This window comes from Schistocerca cancellata, chromosome 4 (assembly GCF_023864275.1).
Source record: "Schistocerca cancellata isolate TAMUIC-IGC-003103 chromosome 4, iqSchCanc2.1, whole genome shotgun sequence".
NCBI lineage: Eukaryota > Metazoa > Arthropoda > Insecta > Orthoptera > Acrididae > Schistocerca > Schistocerca cancellata.
In genome coordinates this window covers 167,905,765-167,928,463 of record NC_064629.1, presented here as the reverse complement: position 1 = coordinate 167,928,463, position 22,699 = coordinate 167,905,765, and the positions used below count along the sequence as shown (strand labels likewise).

The following is a 22,699-nucleotide window of genomic DNA, read 5'->3' as shown; positions in this document are numbered from 1 at the left end:
AATACCTAAATTTTATAGTTGATAGTTTAATGTTGCAAGGATTTAAAAAAGAGAGTGGTGGGGTGGGGTGGGGTGGAGTGGAGTGGGGTAGGACAAATGGGGGAGGGTGGGGGGCAGGATGCTGAGAGAATCAAACCTGACCTGGTGAATTGGCAATCAGTGCACTAGACCATTGCACTACAGCAGTGATATGTACATTGTTGTTTAAAATACCTTACACTCTGTCTAAAATCCTTAAAAAGTCTTTACTCTTCTGCTCTGGCCCTCCTCAGGTGAGATATTGTAGGAACTTGGAAGGCTCATCTACCTCCTTCTGCTCACACAGTTTGAGCCAAATTGGTGAGACCTGTCCTGTGTTCTCCTCTTGTTAGTTTTGATGATTTCCATAATAGTACTGAATTATCTGGTTGGTATTGGAAATTTTGGAGAAGAAGGTTCTACATGACAGGAATAGCAAGACAAGGACATAAAATCTTGTCCACTGCATGGGAAAATATTGGTGCGTTGAGGAGAAGCTGACTGACTTGTGAACTTCCACCATAATCTTTCAGGGATGATGAAAAAGGGTAAATGTATGAACTTGAGGCAAGGAACCCCTTTCTGGAAACAACCGAGTCAAATGTTATAAGTGAAAAGCATTTTGACACCTCTTGACTCTGGAATATACATACTGGTACTGTTGTTGTTAAGATTGTAGGGTAGACAACTTTCAAAGGTGGTAGTATGGACAAAAAAAAGTCTAGTAAACATGGATTCATCTTCAATAATGTAAAAAACATTTTTTGATTGCAAGCTCTTTGGTTTCCATGTTCTTCTTTTTTTAGTATGGACAAAAATAAGAAAAAAAAGTCCAGTGTATGTAGGCCCTACAATGCATACTTTAAGAACTATGAGCATTTGTTCTTCTTTTTTTCTGTGAAACACATTTCTCCTACCGAACAAGTGCTCATAGCCCTTATGGCATGCATTTTAGAGGCCATGTTTACCAGATATTTTTTCTTGGATGGTCCATACTACCACCTATGAAAGTTGGCTACCCTACAATTTTAGCAACAACAGTACTGGTACATGTATCCCACTGTCATAGGTATCAGAATGAGTTTTGCTTATAACTTTTGATCAGTTGTTTCTGGACAACGGTCTGTTACCTTCATCTTCACTGAAAGTTTGTAACATCATCATGGAATCACTCTGTAGAGGCATTTTTGCTATTCTACAGGATTAATATAAAATTAAATGAAGAGTGGTTACATGACACCTAAATTTATGAAAAATAGGTAATGGTGTGTTTTATAGCACTATTCTGAGTTCAAATACCAAGTGTTTTAGCACTTGATGATGAGAATATGTGAGTTTGCTCACTGTAGAATTTATTATTCTCTACAATACAACCTTTAGAACTAGGGAAAGGCCTTCCATTGCTATGTTACGCTTGAGATACAGCTGTTGCAAACTGAGATGAGAACATTTCTGTTTGAGGGTTTGTTATGAAATCGGAATGAATTTTAGAGAGGTCCAGTGCTGGAGAATCTGTCTCTATAATTTTATGGGTTATTAGCCTTTCACTGCCAAAAGATTTTGTTGATTCAACTTATCTGAACAGAAAAGATACTGGCTAGAAAATAAAAGTAAATATATGTACCCATAAAAAGTGTTACCAAAGAAACAACATTTTTGTTTTGGAGAATTTTGTAAAAGTGACCTAGACTCAAAACTAAAAGAGATTCTCTCTGGTTTATTTGACAAATTGAGATGTGTGACAGGATAATCCTCAGAGTAGTGCAAGCTGTCTTTAAGTAAACAATTCAACCAAAGTCCAGTTCTTGCAGTATCAGAATGCAGCCAGAGTCCAAAGAGTAAATACCCGCAAATGATGTCCATAGCAAGAACAAAACCAAAAGGTCAAGTGGTGCAAATTTCCATATCATCATCACTGCTGTCAAGTTATCACTGTTCAGATCAGCCCTGGGCCAGTCAATGTGCAGCATTCATAAGAGGGTGTTCCTGGTGACAAGCATCTGAATAGTGGTCCCACAGTGCCAGATAATAGTATTGTACCAGGTAATTGACTTCCATAGCGATATCGTCCAGCGCCACTACTGAAAATGATGTAACAACATGCCTGCTGCAGCTTCCAGTGCTTCTCATGTTCTCTAGTGACTAGATCACCAACTGTCTGTAAGCTCTTGCATTAGAGTCCTCGTATTAGAACTTTGAAGTTGATGGGTAGTTCACCCCTTAACTCAGGAATGGACAGTGCTGGATTTAAAAATTTTGCGCCCTTAGGCACACCATATTATATGCGCCTCAACCCCCCCCCCCTCCCCCAAAACATGTTTTAAATAATAACTATTACCCAATCACTTTACAATTGCCGTTTCGGTTGGGAGCGCTGTGAGCTGTTTCCATACTCTGCTATTCGTTGTTCCGAAGGATGCGTCAGTAGCCTAGTCGCGCTCAATCAAAATCTAGTATGGTTCCTGAACTGTACTTAGTGTATGGCAGCTGATAAAACAAACTTAAAAGTGCATTGTTTTAACACTCTCTTCTGTTGAAAGACAACAGAAATGAACACAAGGAAAATAACTTTTCTTTTATGGCCTAAAAATTCAGCAGACCGTGTAGGAGACAACGGATTTTTGTTATACATTCACTTTTAATATGTTCTTTTAAACGAAACCATTGAAAATGAAAATAAAAAAGTTGTTTTACAATCTAAAAATTGAAGCAAATGTGTCATATATTAGAAATTAATACATACTTTACCAGAGATGCATTCAAAATTAAAATTAAACTGTCGTTTTACTATCTAATAACTTGAATGTGCAGCAGAAAAAAAGAAAAAAAGAAAAAAAAAAACACATTAGGTATTAATACGTGTATCTGTAGGAAAGCGTAATAAATGAAAATGAAATAGAGATTTCAGTGCATGAACTAATAACTAAATACAGACTAACAAACACAGAACTAATTAACTTTTCATAACTGGGATTCACTGTCGTGAAATTTCTTGAAAGACATCATGTTTACACCAGTGACTGTTAAACTTTGTATTTCCATTATTGCAATTTCGGCCTTAAGCCATTATCAAGTGCAGTTGTTTTGGCTTTAAGCCATGTCTATTTTATACAAGCTGACACATTTATATGTCGTTGTCATTTGCTGTTAACAGCACAGTCTGTACATACATATGTTCGTTCCGCCATCACTAGTAACTTTTGCACTAAACTACAGCAGTGAACTACTGTTTTCAGGCTAATGGTACCCATTTTGGCATGCAAACGGATTATTGGATTTGCAATTACATAATTTTACAGACTAGTGTGGAAAAATAAAATTTGTTTTATAATCTAATAGTTAACGTGTAAAGCATTGGGGTCTGTGTAGCTAGATGCTGCATAATAAGTGTACACAATACCTTTAATCCATGTAAGGGCTGAACAGTTTTGTACTGCAGCTACTGGTCTCACCATAGCTCTTTCTAAAGGTATTAGCAGAGCTTTTATATATTTATCGACAGAACTGAGCTTTGTTATTTATTAACACTTTTTCATCTGAGGGTACTCTCTGATTACATGTATTTTTGCGATAACTATACATTTCAGCAGATGCATAATACACATCAAATAAACAATTTTTTCAGCCTTCAGTTGCAAGGTAATTTTACTCGTTTACCTAGGTTTCAATTCCAGTAATGGAATCTTCTTCAGAACAAAAAAATTAAATTATTTTGTGAGCCAAACACTCGCCAAGTCACAGATTAAAAATTAAAACAATAAAGACACATAATCATAAGATTATGTCAGTCAAAATTAAAACCATTAAGGCGAACATAGACGGAGCTACGCCGGCCAGAAATCAGGACCACACGTAAGCGGCTCGAAAACTTCTTGTATTGTTTAGTATTGTAGGGCGCCTTCGGTCACGTCTGCATGTAAACGAGGTTTAGTTCGCGTTCTGCCATTGGCAATTGTAAAATAAACAGGTAATATGTAGTTTGTAAATCCAATGAATGTGCTCTGAGTTATAATAAAATTCACATTATAATCTTAAATTTTTAAAACTAATATGAATAAATAAACAAACTCACCAGTCTGCAAAGTTTGCATCTGGCTTTGATGGCAGAAAACTCAGTGATCATATCTTCATATTTCAGATGGTAATCGGTTAGGATCTCAGCTTTGATGTGAAGAATGGACAAGGCGTTCAATCTCTCCTCATACAACGTAGAACGTAGGTACGATTTCAGTCTTTTTAAGAGCCAAAAATGAGTGTTCTGCTGAACAATTTGTAAGTGTCATACATAGAAATATTCTAAGGGCAATGTCAACATGTGGAAACACGGACTGTAACCTCTCTTTTCATAAAAATGTACTCATTTCAACTGGTATATCACTGATCTCAGAAGATTTCAAAAGTCCCGCAAAATGTACACATTAACTAGGGAAGGCAGGCTCTAAATTTGTGTCATATGACACTTGGAATTTTGCTGCATGTTCAGCAAAGGTTCTTAAGGTTACTGAAACCTGTGTAGGAGTGCAACAATGTTCTATAGCTTTCCTTTCTCCTCACTAATTAGGCATACAAGTTGTCGAGGACTGGCAGAAATGTTTCGACTCTAAATTTTTCCCTTCCAGTCAGAAAAACTTCAGAGTCCGCTTCTTCGTCATCCTGAATTTAGTGTTTTTGTGACCTATTATAGTTGCATTCATAGTCTATATCAGTCACAATCTCCATGGATCTATTTTCATAATAGCCAAACATGCCATGTATAGATGCAAAAATCCTACAAGTGATTCATATAATTCATGCACTATTTTAGTATCAATATTTACACTTTGCAATTTCAGATTTACACTATTAAATCTCTGGAGTATGTCCTTCCAAACTGTCATCTTGAATACTCTTTCTAGTCTGCTCAGTTGAGTCAATAAAGCTGAAGGCTCATTTTGCATAAGTCGTTTTTCAAACGTATTATTGGCAATATGTGTGAGGGCGTTGATAACACCCTCACAGTTTTCGTATAGACTTACACACGCTTCCTCTCTGGCTGACCAATGTGTTTTTGATAAACTTTTTACCATTTTACTTACTGGTTTCATGAAAGAAAGAAGTTTATCCCAGTGCTGTGTAGAAGCAGAGAAAAAATTATAAAGGTTTTGCACTGTGTTGAAAAATGAACATTCCTACCAACACCAGCTTGCAGCACTAGTGCTGACTAAATTCAAAGAATGTGCCGCACAAAGCACATAATGCACTTTCAGATTTTGTTCTTTAATGCATGCCTGCAAACCAGTGTAGGTTCCTGAAATATTGCTTGCGTTGTCATATGACTGGCCTCTACAGTTAGTAATATCAATAATTTGTAGACAGGACTTTTAGTATGACCTCAGCTAAGTTTTCGGACTTGTGTCCCAGGTTTGGTAAAAACCTGAAGGAAACTTTCAACAGGTTCACCATTCTCATTCACATATCTTACTTAATATGAAAGATAATTGATCAATATGTGAAATGTCTGCAGTAGAATCTACTATTATCGAGAAATATTTGGCCTGTTTTATTTCACTTATAATAATTTTTTTTTTCATTCAGAAAGAAGCTCTATTATTTCATCACAGACTGTTGAAGAAAGATAATTTGTATGCCATTGCCCTGGATTTCCATATCGTTCAATGTGCTGTGCGAGAAAAGGACCAGACTTGGCTATAAGTTCAAGAAACATCATAAACTGACCATTATCTAATGAATGGAATCTTTCAACATATTCACTTAGGGGAAGTCCATGACTTGTTAGCTTGTTCACTACTGCAAACACCCTTTTCAACACACTGCGCCAGTACATTTTTTCTGTCTCAACGCATGACTCAAAATGGTTATACGAGGGCAGTTCAATAAGTAATGCAACACATTTTTTTTCTCGGCCAATTTTGGTTGAAAAAACCGGAAATTTCTTGTGGAATATTGTCAAACATTCCCGCTTCGTCTCGTATAGTTTCATTGACTTCCGACAGGTGGCAGCGCTGTACGGAGCTGTTAAAATGGCGTCTGTAATGGATGTGCGTTGCAAACAACGGGCAGTGATCGAGTTTCTTTTGGCGGAAAACCAGGGCACCTCAGATATTCATAGGCGCTAGCAGAATGTCTACGGTGATCTGGCAGTGGACAAAAGCACGGTGAGTCGTTGGGCAAAGCGTGTGCCATCATCGCCGCAGGGTCAAGCAAGACCGTCTGATCTCCCGCGTGCAGGCCGGCCGTGCACAGCTGTGAATCCTGCAATGGCGGAGCGTGCGAACACACTCGTTCGAGATGATCGACGGATCACCATCAAACAACTCAGTGCTCAACTTGACATCTCTGTTGGTAGTGCTGTCACAATGGTTCACCAGTTGGGATATTCAAAGGTTTGTTCCCGCTGGGTCCCTCGTTGTCTAACCGAACACCATAAAGAGCAAAGGAGAACCATCTGTGCGGAATTGCTTGCTCGTCATGTGGCTGAGGGTGACAATTTCTTGTCAAAGATTGTTACAGGCGATGAAACATGGGTTCATCACTTCGAACCTGAAACAAAACGGCAATCACTGGAGTGGCGCCACACCCACTCCCATACCAAGAAAAAGTTTAAAGCCATACTCTCAGCCGGTAAAGTCATGGTTACAGTCTTCTGGGACGCTGAAGGGGTTATTCTGTTCGATGTCCTTCCCCATGGTCAAACGATCAACTCTGAAGTGTATTGTGCTACTCTTCAGAAATTGAAGAAACGACTTCAGCATGTTCGTAGGCACAAAAATCTGAACGAACTTCTCCTTCTTCATGACAACACAAGACCTCACACAAGTCTTCGCACACGAGAGGAGCTCACAAAACTTCAGTGGACTGTTCTTCCTCATGCGCCCTACAGCCCCGATCTCGCACCGTCGGATTTCCATATCTTTGGCCCAATGAAGGACGCAATCCGTTGGAGGCACTACACGGATGATGAAGAAGTTATTGATGCAGTAGGACGTTGGCTCCAACATCGACCAGTGGAATGGTACCGTGCAGGCATACAGGCCCTCATTTCAAGGTGGCGTGAGGCCGTAGCATTGAATGGAGATTACATTGAAAAATAGTGTTGTGTAGCTAAAAGATTGGGGAATAACCTGGTGTATTTCAATGCTGAATAAAAAAACCCCTATTTCAGAAAAAAAATGTGTTGCATTACTTATTGAACTGCCCTCGTACATTGTTCGAAGTGACTTTTTTCTTGTTAAGAGTGATAACTCAGAATTTTTGTATTAAAGTGAATCCTCATGATGAGATAAAATTTTAGAAATATTTTTCCAGTCTGCAGTACTCCAAACGATTTACATGGTGCACAAAAAACAGCACCGGTGCTACAGGAGTATACTAGAAAATCATGCAAAGTTGATTCACCATTTAAAAGTTTACAGTTAAATTCATTTTTGTTCAAATATAGGGTTTTGTCGCCTATTGATATACTTGAATTAGAAAAATCACTGTTACAATTTTGATTAACACCATGTTCTAAGAGAATGTTGATTGTTGATTCACTGACACGCTATTCTGCAGGATCATCGCAAACGAGGTTATTTATTTTTGTAATGTCTGGCTCGACACTTAGTTTTTCGTGAAACTCGAAATCAGCAATAATTCTTTTCTTCATTTTTAACTTTTGTTTCGTCTGTATTTACTTCTTTTACAACAGCTGCAGCGCCAGAAATATCATCCATACTACTTGAACTCGAAGCCGAACCAGTAACATTTTTTGGGAAAAATTTATCTACTCTCCCAAGCGATTTTAGGTCATTGGATTCTTGTTGTTGCCTTTCCTTCAGTAATTTCTGAAATGCTACCCCACTTAATTTTGCACGTTTGCTTTTTTCACTGTTATTCATGTTAACACACAAAATTGTCAACCAACAGTCAAAACAAAAGAAAAAAAAATTGTAAAAGGAAAGAAAGAAAGATTGTATCCAGTTTCAATTGTACTACAGTGCACATGAGCACAAAGCTTTTTAGTTTAAACATTAAGATTAAACATTAAGATTTTTCCTTTAAACATGGAGTGATGAACAGACTAACTCGGTTACTCGAAGTAACGGTGCTGTGTAAGAACGACAATGCAGAATAATTTAATTTCATTGTCGCCTGTCCCTCTGTTGTCAGTGAACAGTAGAAGCACAACTGCTGGCTGGAATTCGTCTCATAAAAAAAGGGACAGGCTTCTGTTTCCCGCATCGCCGGAATTTTAGCTGGGATGCAAATATGTTCTGAATATTCTTGACACTGTCTTTCTAATTTAAAAAGCAAATAATTTTTGCAGTATCTTGCAGTGAGGTGTGCTGGATTGTCTCTTATCCCACTTATTCTTATAACATTTTAGTGGTTTCTGTGGGTAGAGAAGACAGACTACAAAGTTTAAGCAGTCTTGTTGGCAGTTGATGTGATGTGTTATCATTTGTGTTAACACTGCTGTTATCAGAATGAGAGTTTCACTCTGCAGTGGAGTCTGCACTGATATGAAACTTCCTGGCAGATTAAAACTGTGTGCCGGACCGAGACTTGAACTCGGGACCTACATGCAAATGCACCTTTTGCTCCAACACAAAATAAAAATAACCTTTCTTTGAAGAAAATAAGCTCAGTTAAGAAGTTAAATAAATCAATTTACAGTGCCCCATACTATTTGATCGCACAGAGTGGGGACTTTGATATCGTGCAGGCTGGAGCACAAAAAATGAGACAAACGAAAGTTGGTTTCTTCTTTTTTTGCTAAAAAAAGTAACTAAGTAAATAAATAAAATTTTTAAACTGTTGTGAAGTGTATTTCACACATATTCTGCTTATGTTTTTTTTGTATAAACATGTGTTTAAAAATGTAAAACATTCCCAGTATTAACATGTTTTGTTAAACGGGTGTCATTAAATCAAAGTTCACATATTGAAAACCACAGAGCTTTCACATTAATTACAGTAATGGTGGGTTGACTTAATACTTCCCTGCAATCTCTACAAGAAATTTAAGTAGAGTCGAGTTTTAAGGTGCCGCCTCTAGGCCCATGCTTATTTGGCCTATATGTAAATCTGTCACTGGTAATGGGAGGCTCAGTATATGGAGTTTTGTCAATAAATACTTACTGGGTTAAATTTTGGCAGCTTAGAATCATTATTCAACACCATAACATGTGGCAAAATGAAGTTGAACCTGTTTGACATAACGGAGAGGTGTAGTTCTGTCTCTATATCTCCCTTGCAATGTTGATTCAAGAAAATGAAAGCATTGAAGGATCATGGTGAAAGGAATGGTGTGCATTTTCAGTTTGCACAATCACACTTGAAGAAGGTGGGACAGCAACTGCAGATCATTATGCTGGAGCATGCTTCTTAAGACTCCTGATAGAATCTAAAAGAAGCAGCCAAAGTTGGGGCTTCGTGGCATGTCTTCCACCACAATAATGCACCTGATCAGTGGGTAGTTAGGACATTCATGTTTCTGGAGAATCCCCAAGTTATATCATTCATGTACTCCTTATGGGTGTTATCCATGTCACTTTCCAGAAGTGGAATCTATCTCTTGCAGCTATTGTTTTCAGCCTTGAAAGCAGCTGCACTTGCATCTGAAGTATGAAGTATTACAGAACAGCCTTCTTCTTCTTCTTCTTCTTCTTCTTCCTGCGTTACGGCCTCTGTAGGACCATGGGTAGCCCCTTCATGGACTGCATTTTTCTCTTCTTTTCCCAGAACCTCTTCATTCTTTCTCTTCTTCTCTCCCACTCTTCTTCCGAGATCTTCAGTTTCCATTTCTCCTGTTGGCTCCATTGGTGACACTCTAATCTTTTCCTGTATTCTTCTGTCATTGATCTCCGGTATATTGGTCGGTTTATATTTGTTCTTCCAATTTTCCTTTCCTTTGACCTTGATCTCCAATTCCAACCAGTCCTTCTGAAGTTCAACAACGCACTTGGTTCCTGTCTTTCCCCTTGTCCTTCCTGTTGTTTCCCACACTCTCTTCATCATTCTGTCCATACTCATCCTAACTACATGTCCAGCAAACCTTGCCCTTTTGCGTCTGATTTCCCCGGATATTGTTCTCATGTTCCGGTACAATTCTTCCGTAGGTCTTCGCCTCCACCTCTCTCCACTTCTTTTGGGACCTAGTATTTTTCTCAGTATTTTTCTATCTTCTTTCTCTAGTTGTTCTGCCCCATTTCTTCCTAGTGTCATCATTTCAGCAGCATATAATACTGCTTTCCTCACTGTTGCCTTGTAGTGCCTTGTCTTTGCCTCTGTGGATATATTCTTTTTATTGTATATCTCTCTTGTGATGCAGAAGGCTGACCTCATCTTCTTATGTAGAAAGCTTGTCTTCAGGATTACAGTTATGGTTTGAAAAGATATACAAACATGGGTTGAAGGAAGATAATTTTGAAATAACATGAAGCTATGTTCATGAAAAAGCAGCAACCCATTGTAGTTTCCCAATACTTGCAGTATGACCGTTATGTTATGAGTGCACTCCTATTATAGCTGAGACAGTGTATGAATGAAAATAAAAGTGTTGTCCAAGAAGAAGTGAATGGTGTCTGCCATTTTTATAATAGAAAAGGCAGTGAAAAAAATGGAATGTTCTAGGTGATGTTTAAAGTTATAGCCATAAAATGAGGAAATATGTAAACTATTCCTTTAATTGTAGGAGAATTGATAAAATAGGAAGAAATAAGAAGTAATTTTTTATAAAATTTCCTAATGTGACTGCATTACATTTTTTATCCATTGTGCTAAATGGAACTCTTGAGTATTCAGCTGTATTTATTAATGATATATTTTAGACATGTGCCGGTCAACTGTCTCTATTTTTAATGTTTATATGTACAGAATGTTATCAGCTTCACAGTTAGGTAATTCTGATTCAAATGGTTCAAATGGCTCTGAGCACTATGCGACTTAACTTCTGAGGTCATCAGTCGCCTAGAACTTAGAACTAATTAAACCTAACTAACCTAAGGACATCACACACATCCATACCCGAGGCAGGATTCGAACCTGCGACCGTAGCGGTCATGCGGTTCCAGACTGAAGCGCCTTTAACCGCACGGCCACACCGGCCGGCGGTAATTGTGAAATTTATAACAAATCATACATCTTAACAGCAGAAACAAAGACAGCTGATTGGAATATGTCATACATATGTTATAATTAACATCATTAGGCATCACAAATACACTAATTAGGAAGTATAAAATCTTACTTTCTTGTTTACCTGATAACTGTAATGACTCCAGTCTAGTATCGTCTATGTTACTATAATTTCAGTATCTTTCTTTTTCTTTTCTGATCAGATTACCAGTTGGCGAAGGCTTGCTTGTTCCACGTGAAACAGATACTGCAGCAGACCTAGAAGCCCAGGTAAGGACTGCCTTGAAGTATTTTATGATTTTAGTTGATTGTCACAACGAGCATATGGAGTGTGACATACAATGATTGCAGCAGAGTGACAGAGAAAAACTTACAAAATTTTAAACTTCCATTTTAACTATGTTCCACTGATTTAAGGTTCATAAAGAAGAGATACCTTATAAACTTCTTTGACTTTTTTCGTGTTCCCTTTTTTTCCCTTTCATTTCTCCATATCATATATTTATCCACACTTACATCAAGGGAAATTCTGGCAGAATTTGCCTTTTGGTTTTAGAAAATTTAGTATTATAATGATATTCTCAGTTGAATGTTTTAACTTTCTCTGAATGTATTACAATCTTCCTCATCTGTTTTGACTGACCACTAATTTGTGAAATTAAGTCATATGTATTAGCAGATGCGGCATATGTTTTTCATCATTTTTTAAAATGTTTCACAAGAAGAGACTTATCATTTACCAGCAAGGTCATGAGTATTATGTGAATGTGTTGGGTAACATTTGTAACTAGTTTATGATTTTTTTGTTTGTTTGTCCCAAACTAATGTGGACAAATCGTATCTTGTGACATACAGAAAAGTCAAAATTAAAAGCATTGGGGGGAGTAACCAATTACTGTATGGTGGAAGTTTTTAGCAATAGACAGGCATGTAAACAAGACCGAGCATGTAGTTATTATGTGGCAGAACAAACTGCAGACCTGGCCAGGGCTCCAGCATCGTCGTGTTTATGCCTAAGAAACAGGAAGGGAAGTAATAGCATACATTTCAATAGTCATACAAGATGAGTGCTGTCTCATGCTAATGCTGTACATAACACAAAAATTAAACATTGATTGGCACTTTTGTTTGAAAATATACTAGGGCACAGCAGATTTCTAGCCAAGAAACTTAAGTTTATATGGATACCAACAAAGAGTAGGAAAAAATGAGTCCTGCTGCTAGGTAGTAGGTCACAAGTATTGTGAAGTCAAGTGCTAGTCTTAGCCAGAGGACAGAGGGAATCTGTGTGAAGATGTTGACAAGACGACCAACATATCATAGTAGATGGAGCAGGGAACAGCTTACCTAAAGACAGAAATTATAGCATTAGGATGCAGTTAAACATACAAGTGTGAGTTTTGTGGAGGTTCTGCAGTGCCATGACCAGCCTTTGGTTAACACTGCTGTGAGCCGTGTGAACAAAAGAGTTGAGCACAATGCTGCTGACTGAAGTGAAATTGAACATGAGTGCAGTGCCTATTGCTACAGTTCGGAGGTGGGTATATACTAAACAAGGCCTTCACATGAATAACATCAATCTGCTACAATATTTTTGAAAATATTCTCAGTTCGAATGTTATGGATTTCTTTGAGACAGAAAAGGTTCTGTTCACAATTCAGCATGATTTAGAAAGCATTGCTCGTGTGAAACTCAGCTGCCCCTTTCTCTCGTGATATACTGTGAACTATAGGGGAAGAGCAATAGGCAGATTCCGTATTTCTAGATTTCTGGAAAGCATTTAACAGGATGCCCCATTGTTTGCTGATGATACAAACATTTCAATAAATAGCAAATCAAGTGTAGTCTTAGAAAGATCAGCTAATAAAGTATTTGTGGACATTAATCACTGGTTCCTAGCCAATTCTTTGTCTCTAAACTTTGAAAAAACACACTACATGCAGTTCGGAACTTGTAAGGGGTGTCCCACGAGTATATGTCTAACATACGATGACAAGAAGATAGAAGAAATGCAGTGTTAAATTCTTGGGATTACGGCTTGATAATAAATTCAACTGGGAGGAGCACACCACAGAACTGCTGAAGCATCTTAACAAATATCTGTTTGCAATGCGAATTTTGTCAGACATAGGGGATATAAAAATGAAAAAGCTGGCATACTATGCTTACTTTCATTCCATAATGTCATATGGGATTATTTTTTGGGGTAATTCATCAAGCCAAGCTAAAGTTTTCAGGGCACAAAAACGTGTAGTAAGAGTTATATGTGGTGTGAACTCAAGAACATCCTGCAGAAGCCTGTTTAGGGAACTAGGGATACTAACTACTGCTTCCCAATATATTTATTCCTTAATGAAATTTGTCATTAAAAATATATCACTTTTTCAAACCAACAGCTCAATTCATGGAATCAATACTAGAAATAAGAATAATCTTCACAAGGATTTAAAGTCACTTAGTCTTGTACAAAAAGGTGTGCATCATTCAGGAACACACATTTTCAATAACTTGCCAGCAGCTATAAAAAGCTTAACAACCAATGAAATTCAGTTTAAGAGAAGCCTAAAGGATTTATTGGCAGCCAACTCCTTCTACTCCATTGATGAATTTCTCAGTAAAACCAACTGATTTGTATCTTCTGCACAATTTCAGTGCAGCAATGTGTTCATTGTAAACGTGTGTGTGTGTGTGTGTGTGTGTGTGTGTGTGGTGTGGTGTGTGTGTGTGTGTGTGTGTGTAAGTACAATCTAACTTCTGCATCATTTCAGTGCAGTAATGTGTTCATTGGATATAAGTATTATAGTAGTTGTATTACATGTTTATTACCTTATAAATAAATAAAAAACTTTTTTATTTTAAATTCAGTGCATTAGTATTTGTAAAGTGACTCTTTCATATAGTGTTCATTAAAAAATGACAATCATTCCACTTGGGACCTGTGGAATGGTACATTAGCTTATTTGTTTTAGTTTACGGATCTATTGGAATGAAGTAAATCTAATAATAAAAATAATAATAATAACTAATAAAAAGGCTGTTAATGAAGATGTGAGTGTATGGAGTAGGTTCACAGTTATGTGAGTGGCTCGAAGACTTCTTAAGTTATAGAATCCAGTATGTTGTCCTCGATGTTGAATGTTCATAACAGGCTAGGGAATCATCAGGCGTGCCGTAGGGCAGCAATTTGTGGTTATTCACTGGTGATGCTGTGATGTATGGTAAGGTATTGAAGTTCAGTGACAGTAGGAGAATACAAGATGACTTACACAAAATTTCTAGTTGGTGTGATGAATTGCAGCTAGCTCTAAATGGGGGAAAATGTAAGTTAATGAGGATGAGTAGGAAAAAGAAACTCATAATGTTCGCATACAGCATTAGTAAGGCACTGCCTGACACAGTCACATTGTTTAAATATCTAGGCATAATGTTGCAAAGTGATATGAAATGGAACAAGCGTGTGAGGTCTGTGGTAGGGAAGGCAAATGGTCGACTTGAGTTTATTGGGAGAATTTTAGAAAAGTGTGGTTCATCTGTAAACGAGACTGCATATAGGATGCTGCTGTGACCAATCTTGAGTACTGCTTGAATGTTTAGGATCTGCAACAGCTTGGATTAAAGGAAGACATCACAGCAATTCAGAGAGAGGTTGCTGGATTTGCTACTGCTACGTTTGAACAATAAGTAGTTATTACAGAGATGTTTTGTGAATCCAAATCAGAATCCCTGGTGAGAAGGCGGCGTTCCTTGCGAGGAACACTACTGAGAAAATCTGCAGAACTGGTCTTTGAAGCTGACTGCAGAATGACTGTCCTGCCGCTAACATACATTTCACGTAAGGACCATGAATGTAAGATAAAAGAAATTAGGGCTCGTGGAGAGAGCTTGTCTTCTCCGTATTTGCTAGTCGAACAGGGAAGGAAATGACTAGTAGTGGTACAGTGTACCCTGTGCTATGCAGCTTTCAGTGGCTTGCTGAGTATGTATATAGGCTACCCTCACACAGAGCGAGATCCCTGTGCTTACTGGTTTCCGAGATGTACTTTTTTATGTCAGAGTCAAGATTCAGGCACATTGATGTGAAATAAGTTAAGATAACAGAATATCCCCACAAAGAATAAACAGAAAAGTAATGTTAGCATATTTAATCATAATATTAGAGGACTGAGTAACAAAATGGTTCAAATGGCTCTGAGCAATATGGGACTTAACTTCTAAGGTCATCAGTCCCCTAGAACTTAGAACTACTTAAACTTAACTAACCTAAGGACATCACACACATCCATGCCCAAGGCAGGATTCAAACCTGCGACTGTAGTGGTCACGCGGTTTCAGACTGTAGTGCCTAGAACCGCTCGGCCACCCCGGCCGGCGACTGAGTAACAAAGTGAAAGAGTTTCTTGTGTGCTTAGAAAATTTGGAGAGCTCTGAAAAGATAGACATCCTGTGGCTATCCAAGAACCGTATAACCACAGTGTTAGAAAAGTTAAATATAAAGAATTATGCTGTAGCATCTTACTCATGTAGAACTAATATGGAAAAAGGTGGAGTTATTATGTACATTGAGACAGAACACAAGTTCAGAAACAGTGAGAGAAGTAGATTTTGTAGAGATCAGCATGTACAAGTGTATGCTTGTGGATTAATACTGAAAAATAGTTTATTTCTAATTGTAACTTAATAGATCTCCACTGGGAAATTCTGAACTGTTTATGAAAAATTTGGATTCCTTACTATGCTGTATGTAAGACAACAGCAAGCAATTAATTGTCTGTGGTGATTTCAATGTAGATTTTCTAAAGGATTTTGATAGGAAAAGTGATCTGGAAGCCTAATTTGTATCCTACAATTTAATCTCAGTAATTAACTTTCCAACATAGGTGGTTAAGGACATTGGGCCCCTGGTTGATGATGTTTACTTTGCTGAATCTCAGAGCAAGAAAATAACTGTATTACTAGTAACAAATGCTCTCTCTTATTATGATGCACAGTTAGGATAAATAAGATGGTGCCTTACAGTATTAATAGTCCTGAGTGAATAGCAGGATAATTAGTGACTCCAAAACAAATGTTTTTTAAAATAGTTTACAAGAGGATGAAATTTGTAATAAGCGAAATGCTGACACAAAATTTAATCTGTTCCATAATAAATTCATATCATTATTTGAAAATAGCTATCCAAATAAACTAAACAGCCATCTAAAAATCATGGGTCACTAGAGGTATTAAAGTATCTTGTGAAAGGAGAAGGGAAATGTATCTTTTGGTAGCAACAAGTAAAGATCCTGCAATAATTGCACACTACAAAAACTATTCAAAATTATTAAGAAAGTTTATTGCAGAACCAAGGAACATTCTTATTATATCAGAAATCAGTATATGGAATGTAGCGATATGAGAAGACAACTGTTGAAAGAACACGATAACATCTCTACCGAATTAAATGGAAGGGCTATAAATGGTGAGTCACAGGTAGCCAATGTGTTTAATTATCATTTCTTAAATCTAGTAGAAAATACAGGAACAAATAGCTCCAGAGAAATATCACAGCATTATGTCGAAAAATCAACTCTTGTAAACTACAGTCAGTGATGTATCACCAACATCTCCGTCTGAATTGAACGAAATAAATATTCTGTCAAAACTAAAAGTTCATATTGAATTGATTGTGTTTCCAACAGAGCAATATAATAATCCTTGTCTTATCTGAAATACACAATGCAACACTTAGTAAGGAATTTCTCCAGAGAGACTGAAATATTCAATTTCTAAACCCTTCTACAAGAAAGGTGATAGGAGAGGTGCCAATAACTAATGACCTCCAGAATGAGTTTTTCACTCTGCAATGGAGTGTGCACTGATATGAAACTTCCTGGCAGGTTAAAACTGTGTGCTGGACTGTGACTCGAACTCAGGAACTTTGCCTTTTGCAGGCTAGTGCTCTACCATCTGAGCTACCCAAGCATGACTCATGACCCGTCCTCACATCTTCAATTCTGCCAGTACCTCGTCTCCTACCTTCCAAACTTCACAGAAGCTCTTCTGCGAACCTAGGCAGAACTGAAGCTGTGAGGATGGGTCATGAGTCATGCTTGGGTAGCTCAGATGGTAGAGCGCTTGCCCGTGAAAGGCAAAGTTCCCGAATTCGAGTTTCTGTCTGGCACACAGTTTTATTCTGCCAGGAAGTTTCACATCAGTGCACACTCCACTGCAGAGTGAAAATCTCATTCTGGAAACATCCCCCAGGCTGTGGCTAAGCCATGTCTCTGCACTATCCTTTCTTCCAGGAGTGCTAGTTCTGAAGCTGTGAGGACGAGTTGTGAGTTGTGCTTGGGTAGCTCATATGGTAGAGTGCTTGCCTGCGAAAGGCAAAGTTTCCAAGTTCGAGTCTCGGTCCGGCACACAGTTTTAATCTTCCAGGAAGTTTCAGCTAGTGACATGTTTCACTACTTTCCAAAATTTTTGAGAATGCGATGTTTTCTAGAATAGTATCTCATCTGATTTGGATTTAAGAAGATTTTATCTGCTGAGAATGCCATGTACATGTTCACTCACCAAATTTTAAAAACATAAATAACAAAATAGCACCAGTTGGTATTTTCTGTTATTATCTAAGGTATTTGACTGTGTGAATCACAATATCCTCCTAGAGAAACTGAGGTTTTAAGGAATTGATGGTATAGCCAAGCAGTGGATAATGTTATATTTAACCAAAAGAATGCAGAAAACTGTACCTAGTAAATCAACCAATGTAATTGAGGTAGATGCTTATGACTGGGGAGAAATCACATGTGGTTTTCCAAAAGGTTCATCCGTGTTAGCTCTTCCATTGTTCCTTACATGTGTAAAGACACTAGGTACTGTAATCAATCCAGGCCCCAGCTCTCAGCTGATACACTGCTATTGAGCGGCAAGTTAATTGTTTATCTTTTCCTGTGTTTTCCTGATAGTGTATTTCTTAAACTGTGTGCATGTTTTTCTGTTTAAGAGGTTTAATCTCATATTTTTGTAAGTGTCAATTCATTTAGTCTGTAGCGCAGTTTTCATTTCTTCTGAACAGCCAGTTACATAGCTCGTTAACACATCAGCATTCATTGATGACACAGCAATAGGGTGGCAAGTTGCATATCTAGGATTCTGTCTACCTTAACAGTTTACTTCTCCAGTTAGACTTGCTATGATGAGTAGGATGTGTGCGTGCTGTGTGCGGATGCAGGAGGAAGTGGCTGCAGTTTGTGAACAGCTGAAAGCACTTTTGGCTATGGTCAGTCACCTTCAGGCTGCTGCCTTGGGGTGTAGTAGGGGCAGAAAATCTGGCACGTTGCACGGTTGTTGGTTGATATGTGCATGGGCTCTGCTACCAGACATCTGGTGGTGGATCTTGTGGTGGATCTGCCCTTACAGCAGCATGAGTGGCGAGTGGTAACGCATTCCGGTCACTCGAGGCAGAGGGCAAATGTAGAGACTGGCCATCTGGCCTGGCCCATTCACCCTGTGAGTGGAAATGTGGCCACTGCTTTATCAGGGTTTGAGCAGGCACATGAGCAGCTCCAATGTTCAGCACATTATGGAGCCTGGTAGACAGATAGCATTCAGGGCTGGAAAGAAAGCCAATGTGCACTTGGTATGTCTGTCGGAGGGCCTCATATAAGATGTGGAGGGAGCCCTGCCTGCAGTTATCGAGTATGCAGGGTACAGTTCTGCAAGTTGTGGCTCACGTTGGTACTGACAACATCTGTCGCATGGGTTCTAAGGCCATCCTCAGTTCATACAGGTGACTGGTGGAGGTGGTGTAGGCTGCTGTCGTTGCATGTGGGGGACAAGCAGAGCTTGCAATTTACAGCATTGTTCCTAGAGTTGATTGGGGTCGTTTGGTTTGGAGCTGAGTGAAGGGTCTCAACAAAACACTTTGTTGACTCTGTGATGGTCTTGGCTACAGATTTCAAGACCTGCTTTATCGAGTGGGGATTTTTAGGACTCCCCTTGTTATGTCGGAGGTGCATTACATAAAGGAAGCAGCTGCTTGGGTAGCAGAGTATGTGTGGATTGGACATGAAGGTTTTTTAGGCTCCGCGGTAGTTTGAGGTACTCTGATGAACACTCACCAGTTACTCCACAGCAAGGGAAGTCAGACTGCATCCAGAGTAAAGACACTTTGAGTTGCAAAATTTTATCGGTAAATTGTTGAAGTATCCGTAACAAAGTTCTTGATGAAACCCAAAGTGGAAATCTCAGAGATATTTAGCGAGTCATGGAATGTGTATTGCAAAGACAGATTATAGGCCATAGGAGGTGGAGTGTTCATTGCATATGATAAAAATATTTTCTCTATTGAGGTCGAAGTTGAGTATGACAGTAAAGGTGTCTGGTCGCGTATAACAGATGTAAGCTACTGATTAAAGATTGGAAAGTCTGTGAATTCATTGTGGGGGTACAGACAGACAGTCAAGTGAATTGAACATGTGTTCTGAAAAAACTGACTTGAACAGCTAGTTCAGCAGCCTACACACAGTGGAGATAGCTTTGACCTTGTAGTTACAAATAGGTCTGACTTTATCTATAACATCTATTTAGAAACAGGGATTAGCGATAATGATGTCATTATAGCAACTGTGGTTATTAAAGTTAGGAAAATGCTGAGGAAGCAGAGGCTGTTGCACTCTTGGTCCAAAGGAGAATGCACACATAACGGCTAGCAAAGATAAGTAGAGATTCATGTGTGTGTGAAAAGATGTGCGCGAAGCATGCAACAACTGACACCGTCATACCTTAGCGAAAGATCTTGCAGAGAACTTGAGAAAATGCAGGTCCTATATAAAATCACTAAGTGAGTCTAAGGCTTCTATTGATTCCCTTGTTGCCAGTCTCGTGTGGCACTTGAAGATAACAAAATGAAAGTCAAAGTTTTAAATTCTATGTTCAATAAATTGCTCACACAGACAAATTGTACAAACATACCATCATTTGACCATTGGACTGACTCGCGTATTGAAGACATAGTAATAAGCATCCCTGACATAGAGAAACAACTAAAAGACGTGAAAGCAAATAAGTCACCAGGTCTGGATGGAATCCCAGTTTGGTTTTACAAAGAGTAGCTTGCATTTATCGCGAATCACTCACCCAGTACCAAGTTCCAAGTGATTGTAAAAAGGCGCAGGTGATTCCTGTGTATATGAAGGGTAAAAGAACAAACCCGCAAAATTACAGACCAATATCCCTAATGTGGGTTTGCTGCAGAATCCTTGAACATATTCTTAGTTTGAATGTAATAAATTTTCTTGAGATTGAGAAGCTTATGTCCATAAATCAGCATGGTTTTAGAAAGCATTGCATGTGTGAAATTCGACTTGCCCTTTTCTCACATGATATACTATGAACTATGAATGAAGCGCAATAGCAGCACTCCGGGACCATCTGACCACTGTGTCATCCTCAGCTGAGGATGGGGATAGGAGAGGCGTGTGGTCAGCACACTGCTCTCCTGATCATTATGATGGTTTTCTTTGACCGGAGCTGCTACTATTTGGTCGAGTAGCTCCTCAGTTGGCATCACGAGGCTGAGTGCACCCCGAAAAGGGCAATAGGCAGATGCCATATTTCAAGATTTCCAGAAAGCGTTTGATACAGTGCCCCACTGCAGCCTGTTAACGAAGGTACGAGCATGTGGAATAGGTTCACAGGTATGTGAATGGCTCAGAGACTTCTTAAGTAATATTTTTCATATGTTTATTTATTAGCTGTTAACATGTTTACCATGCAGTTAGCTTTGTCAAAATACATTTTATATATTCATAAAACTGTAGTTGTTATTAAATTTTACATTATACATTATGCCTACATATACGTACATCTTTTTAGTAGTTAGTAATTTGTACATTCTACACGCATCATCATTTTACATTTACATAAATACATATAAATACATAAACTTCTTACTGAGCAGACGACTTCAGTAATAATCAAATGGTTCAAATGGCTCTGAGCACTATGGGACTCAACTGCTGTGGTCATAAGTCCCCTAGAACTTAGAACTACTTAAACCTAACTAACCTGCCTGAGGCAGGATTCGAACCTGCGACCGTAGTGGTCGTGCGGTTCCAGACTGTAGCGCCTTTAACCGCTCGGCCACTCTGGCCGGCTCAGTAATAATCATTATACAGTTTACATTCAATAATTAATTATAGAGTTTTACACATTTAGTTAATGATGTTGTCCTCAATGGTGAATGTTCATCATAGATGAGGATATCATCAGGAGTGACCCAGGGAAACATGATAGGATTGCTGTTATTCTGTATACATAAATGATTTGGCGGACCGGGTGGGCAGCAATCTGCGGTTGTTTGCTGATGTTTCTGTGGTCAGCAGTAAGTTGTTGTCATAGAGTGAATGTAGGGGAATAGAAGATGACTTACACAAAATTTCTAGTTGGTATGATGAATGGCAGCTAGCTCTAAATGTAGAAAAATGTTAGTTAATGCAGATGAGTAGGAAAAAGAAATCCATAATATTTGTATATAGCATAAGTAGTGCCCTGCTTCACACATTTACGTCGTTTACATATCTATAGATAATTATGCAAAGTGATTTGAAATGGAACGAGCATGTGAGGATTGTGGTAGGGAAGGTGTGACTTGTTCTTTAGTACTGCTCGACTGTTTGGGATTCGTACCAGGTTGGATTGAAGGAAGACATCAAAACAATTCAGAGGCCGGCTGCTAGATTTGTTACTGATCTGTTCGAACAACATGTAAGTGTTATGAAGATGCTTTGGGAACTCAAATGGGAATTCCTGGAGGGAAGGTGATACTCTTTTCAAGTAACACAGTTGAGAAAATTTAGAGAACTGGCCCTTGAAGCTGACTGCTGAACGATTCTACTGCTGCCAACATACACTTTGCATAAAGACCGTGAAGATAAGATACGAGAAATTAGGGCCCATGTGGAGGCAATAGACAATCATTTTTCCATTGCTTCATTTGCCAATGGAACAGGAAAGGAAATTACTAGTAGTGGTACAGAGTACCCTCCACCATGTGCCGTACTGTAATTTGCAGAGTACCTATGTAAATGTAGACAAACAGCAACAGAAGAAACAGTGTTGTTGGCTGATTTACTGTGAATGATGTCACTCAAATTTAAAAAGACATGACTTATTCAGTTCTGCACATCTAGTGGTGCAGCACCAATAATAAGTGTAACTCATTGGTTTACTGTGAATGATGCCACATAATTTTAGAAAGACATGACATATTTAGTTCTGCACGTGTAGAGGTATGGCACCAATGATAAGTGTAACTCATGGTGAGGAAATAATAAATAATAAATAGGGTGGAAACTCCAAAAATTTTAGGTATCCTTATTGATGAGAATTTAAGCTGGAAAAACACATTGTGGAACTCCTAAAACAACTTATTTCAGCCACATTTGCACTTTGAACCATTGCAAATCTTGGCAAGAGCCAAGAATCATTGCAAATCTTTGTGAGAGAGAAACAAGATAGATGGAAAAAGTAAGTAAACTGTTTATTACTTCAAAAGTAACCACCACAGTGGTTAATACA

At 38.4% G+C, this 22,699-nt stretch overlaps 1 protein-coding gene across 1 annotated transcript in view; it reads left to right on the top strand.

The window, feature by feature from the left end:
• Positions 1 to 22,699, top strand: part of LOC126184692 (uncharacterized) — a 331,999-nt gene that overhangs the window by 91,842 nt on the left and 217,458 nt on the right. Inside the window, exon 8 of the mRNA XM_049927189.1 lies at positions 11,340 to 11,406. Within this exon, the coding sequence (XP_049783146.1) occupies positions 11,340 to 11,406 (67 nt within the window). The remainder of the gene's footprint in view (positions 1 to 11,339; positions 11,407 to 22,699) is intronic.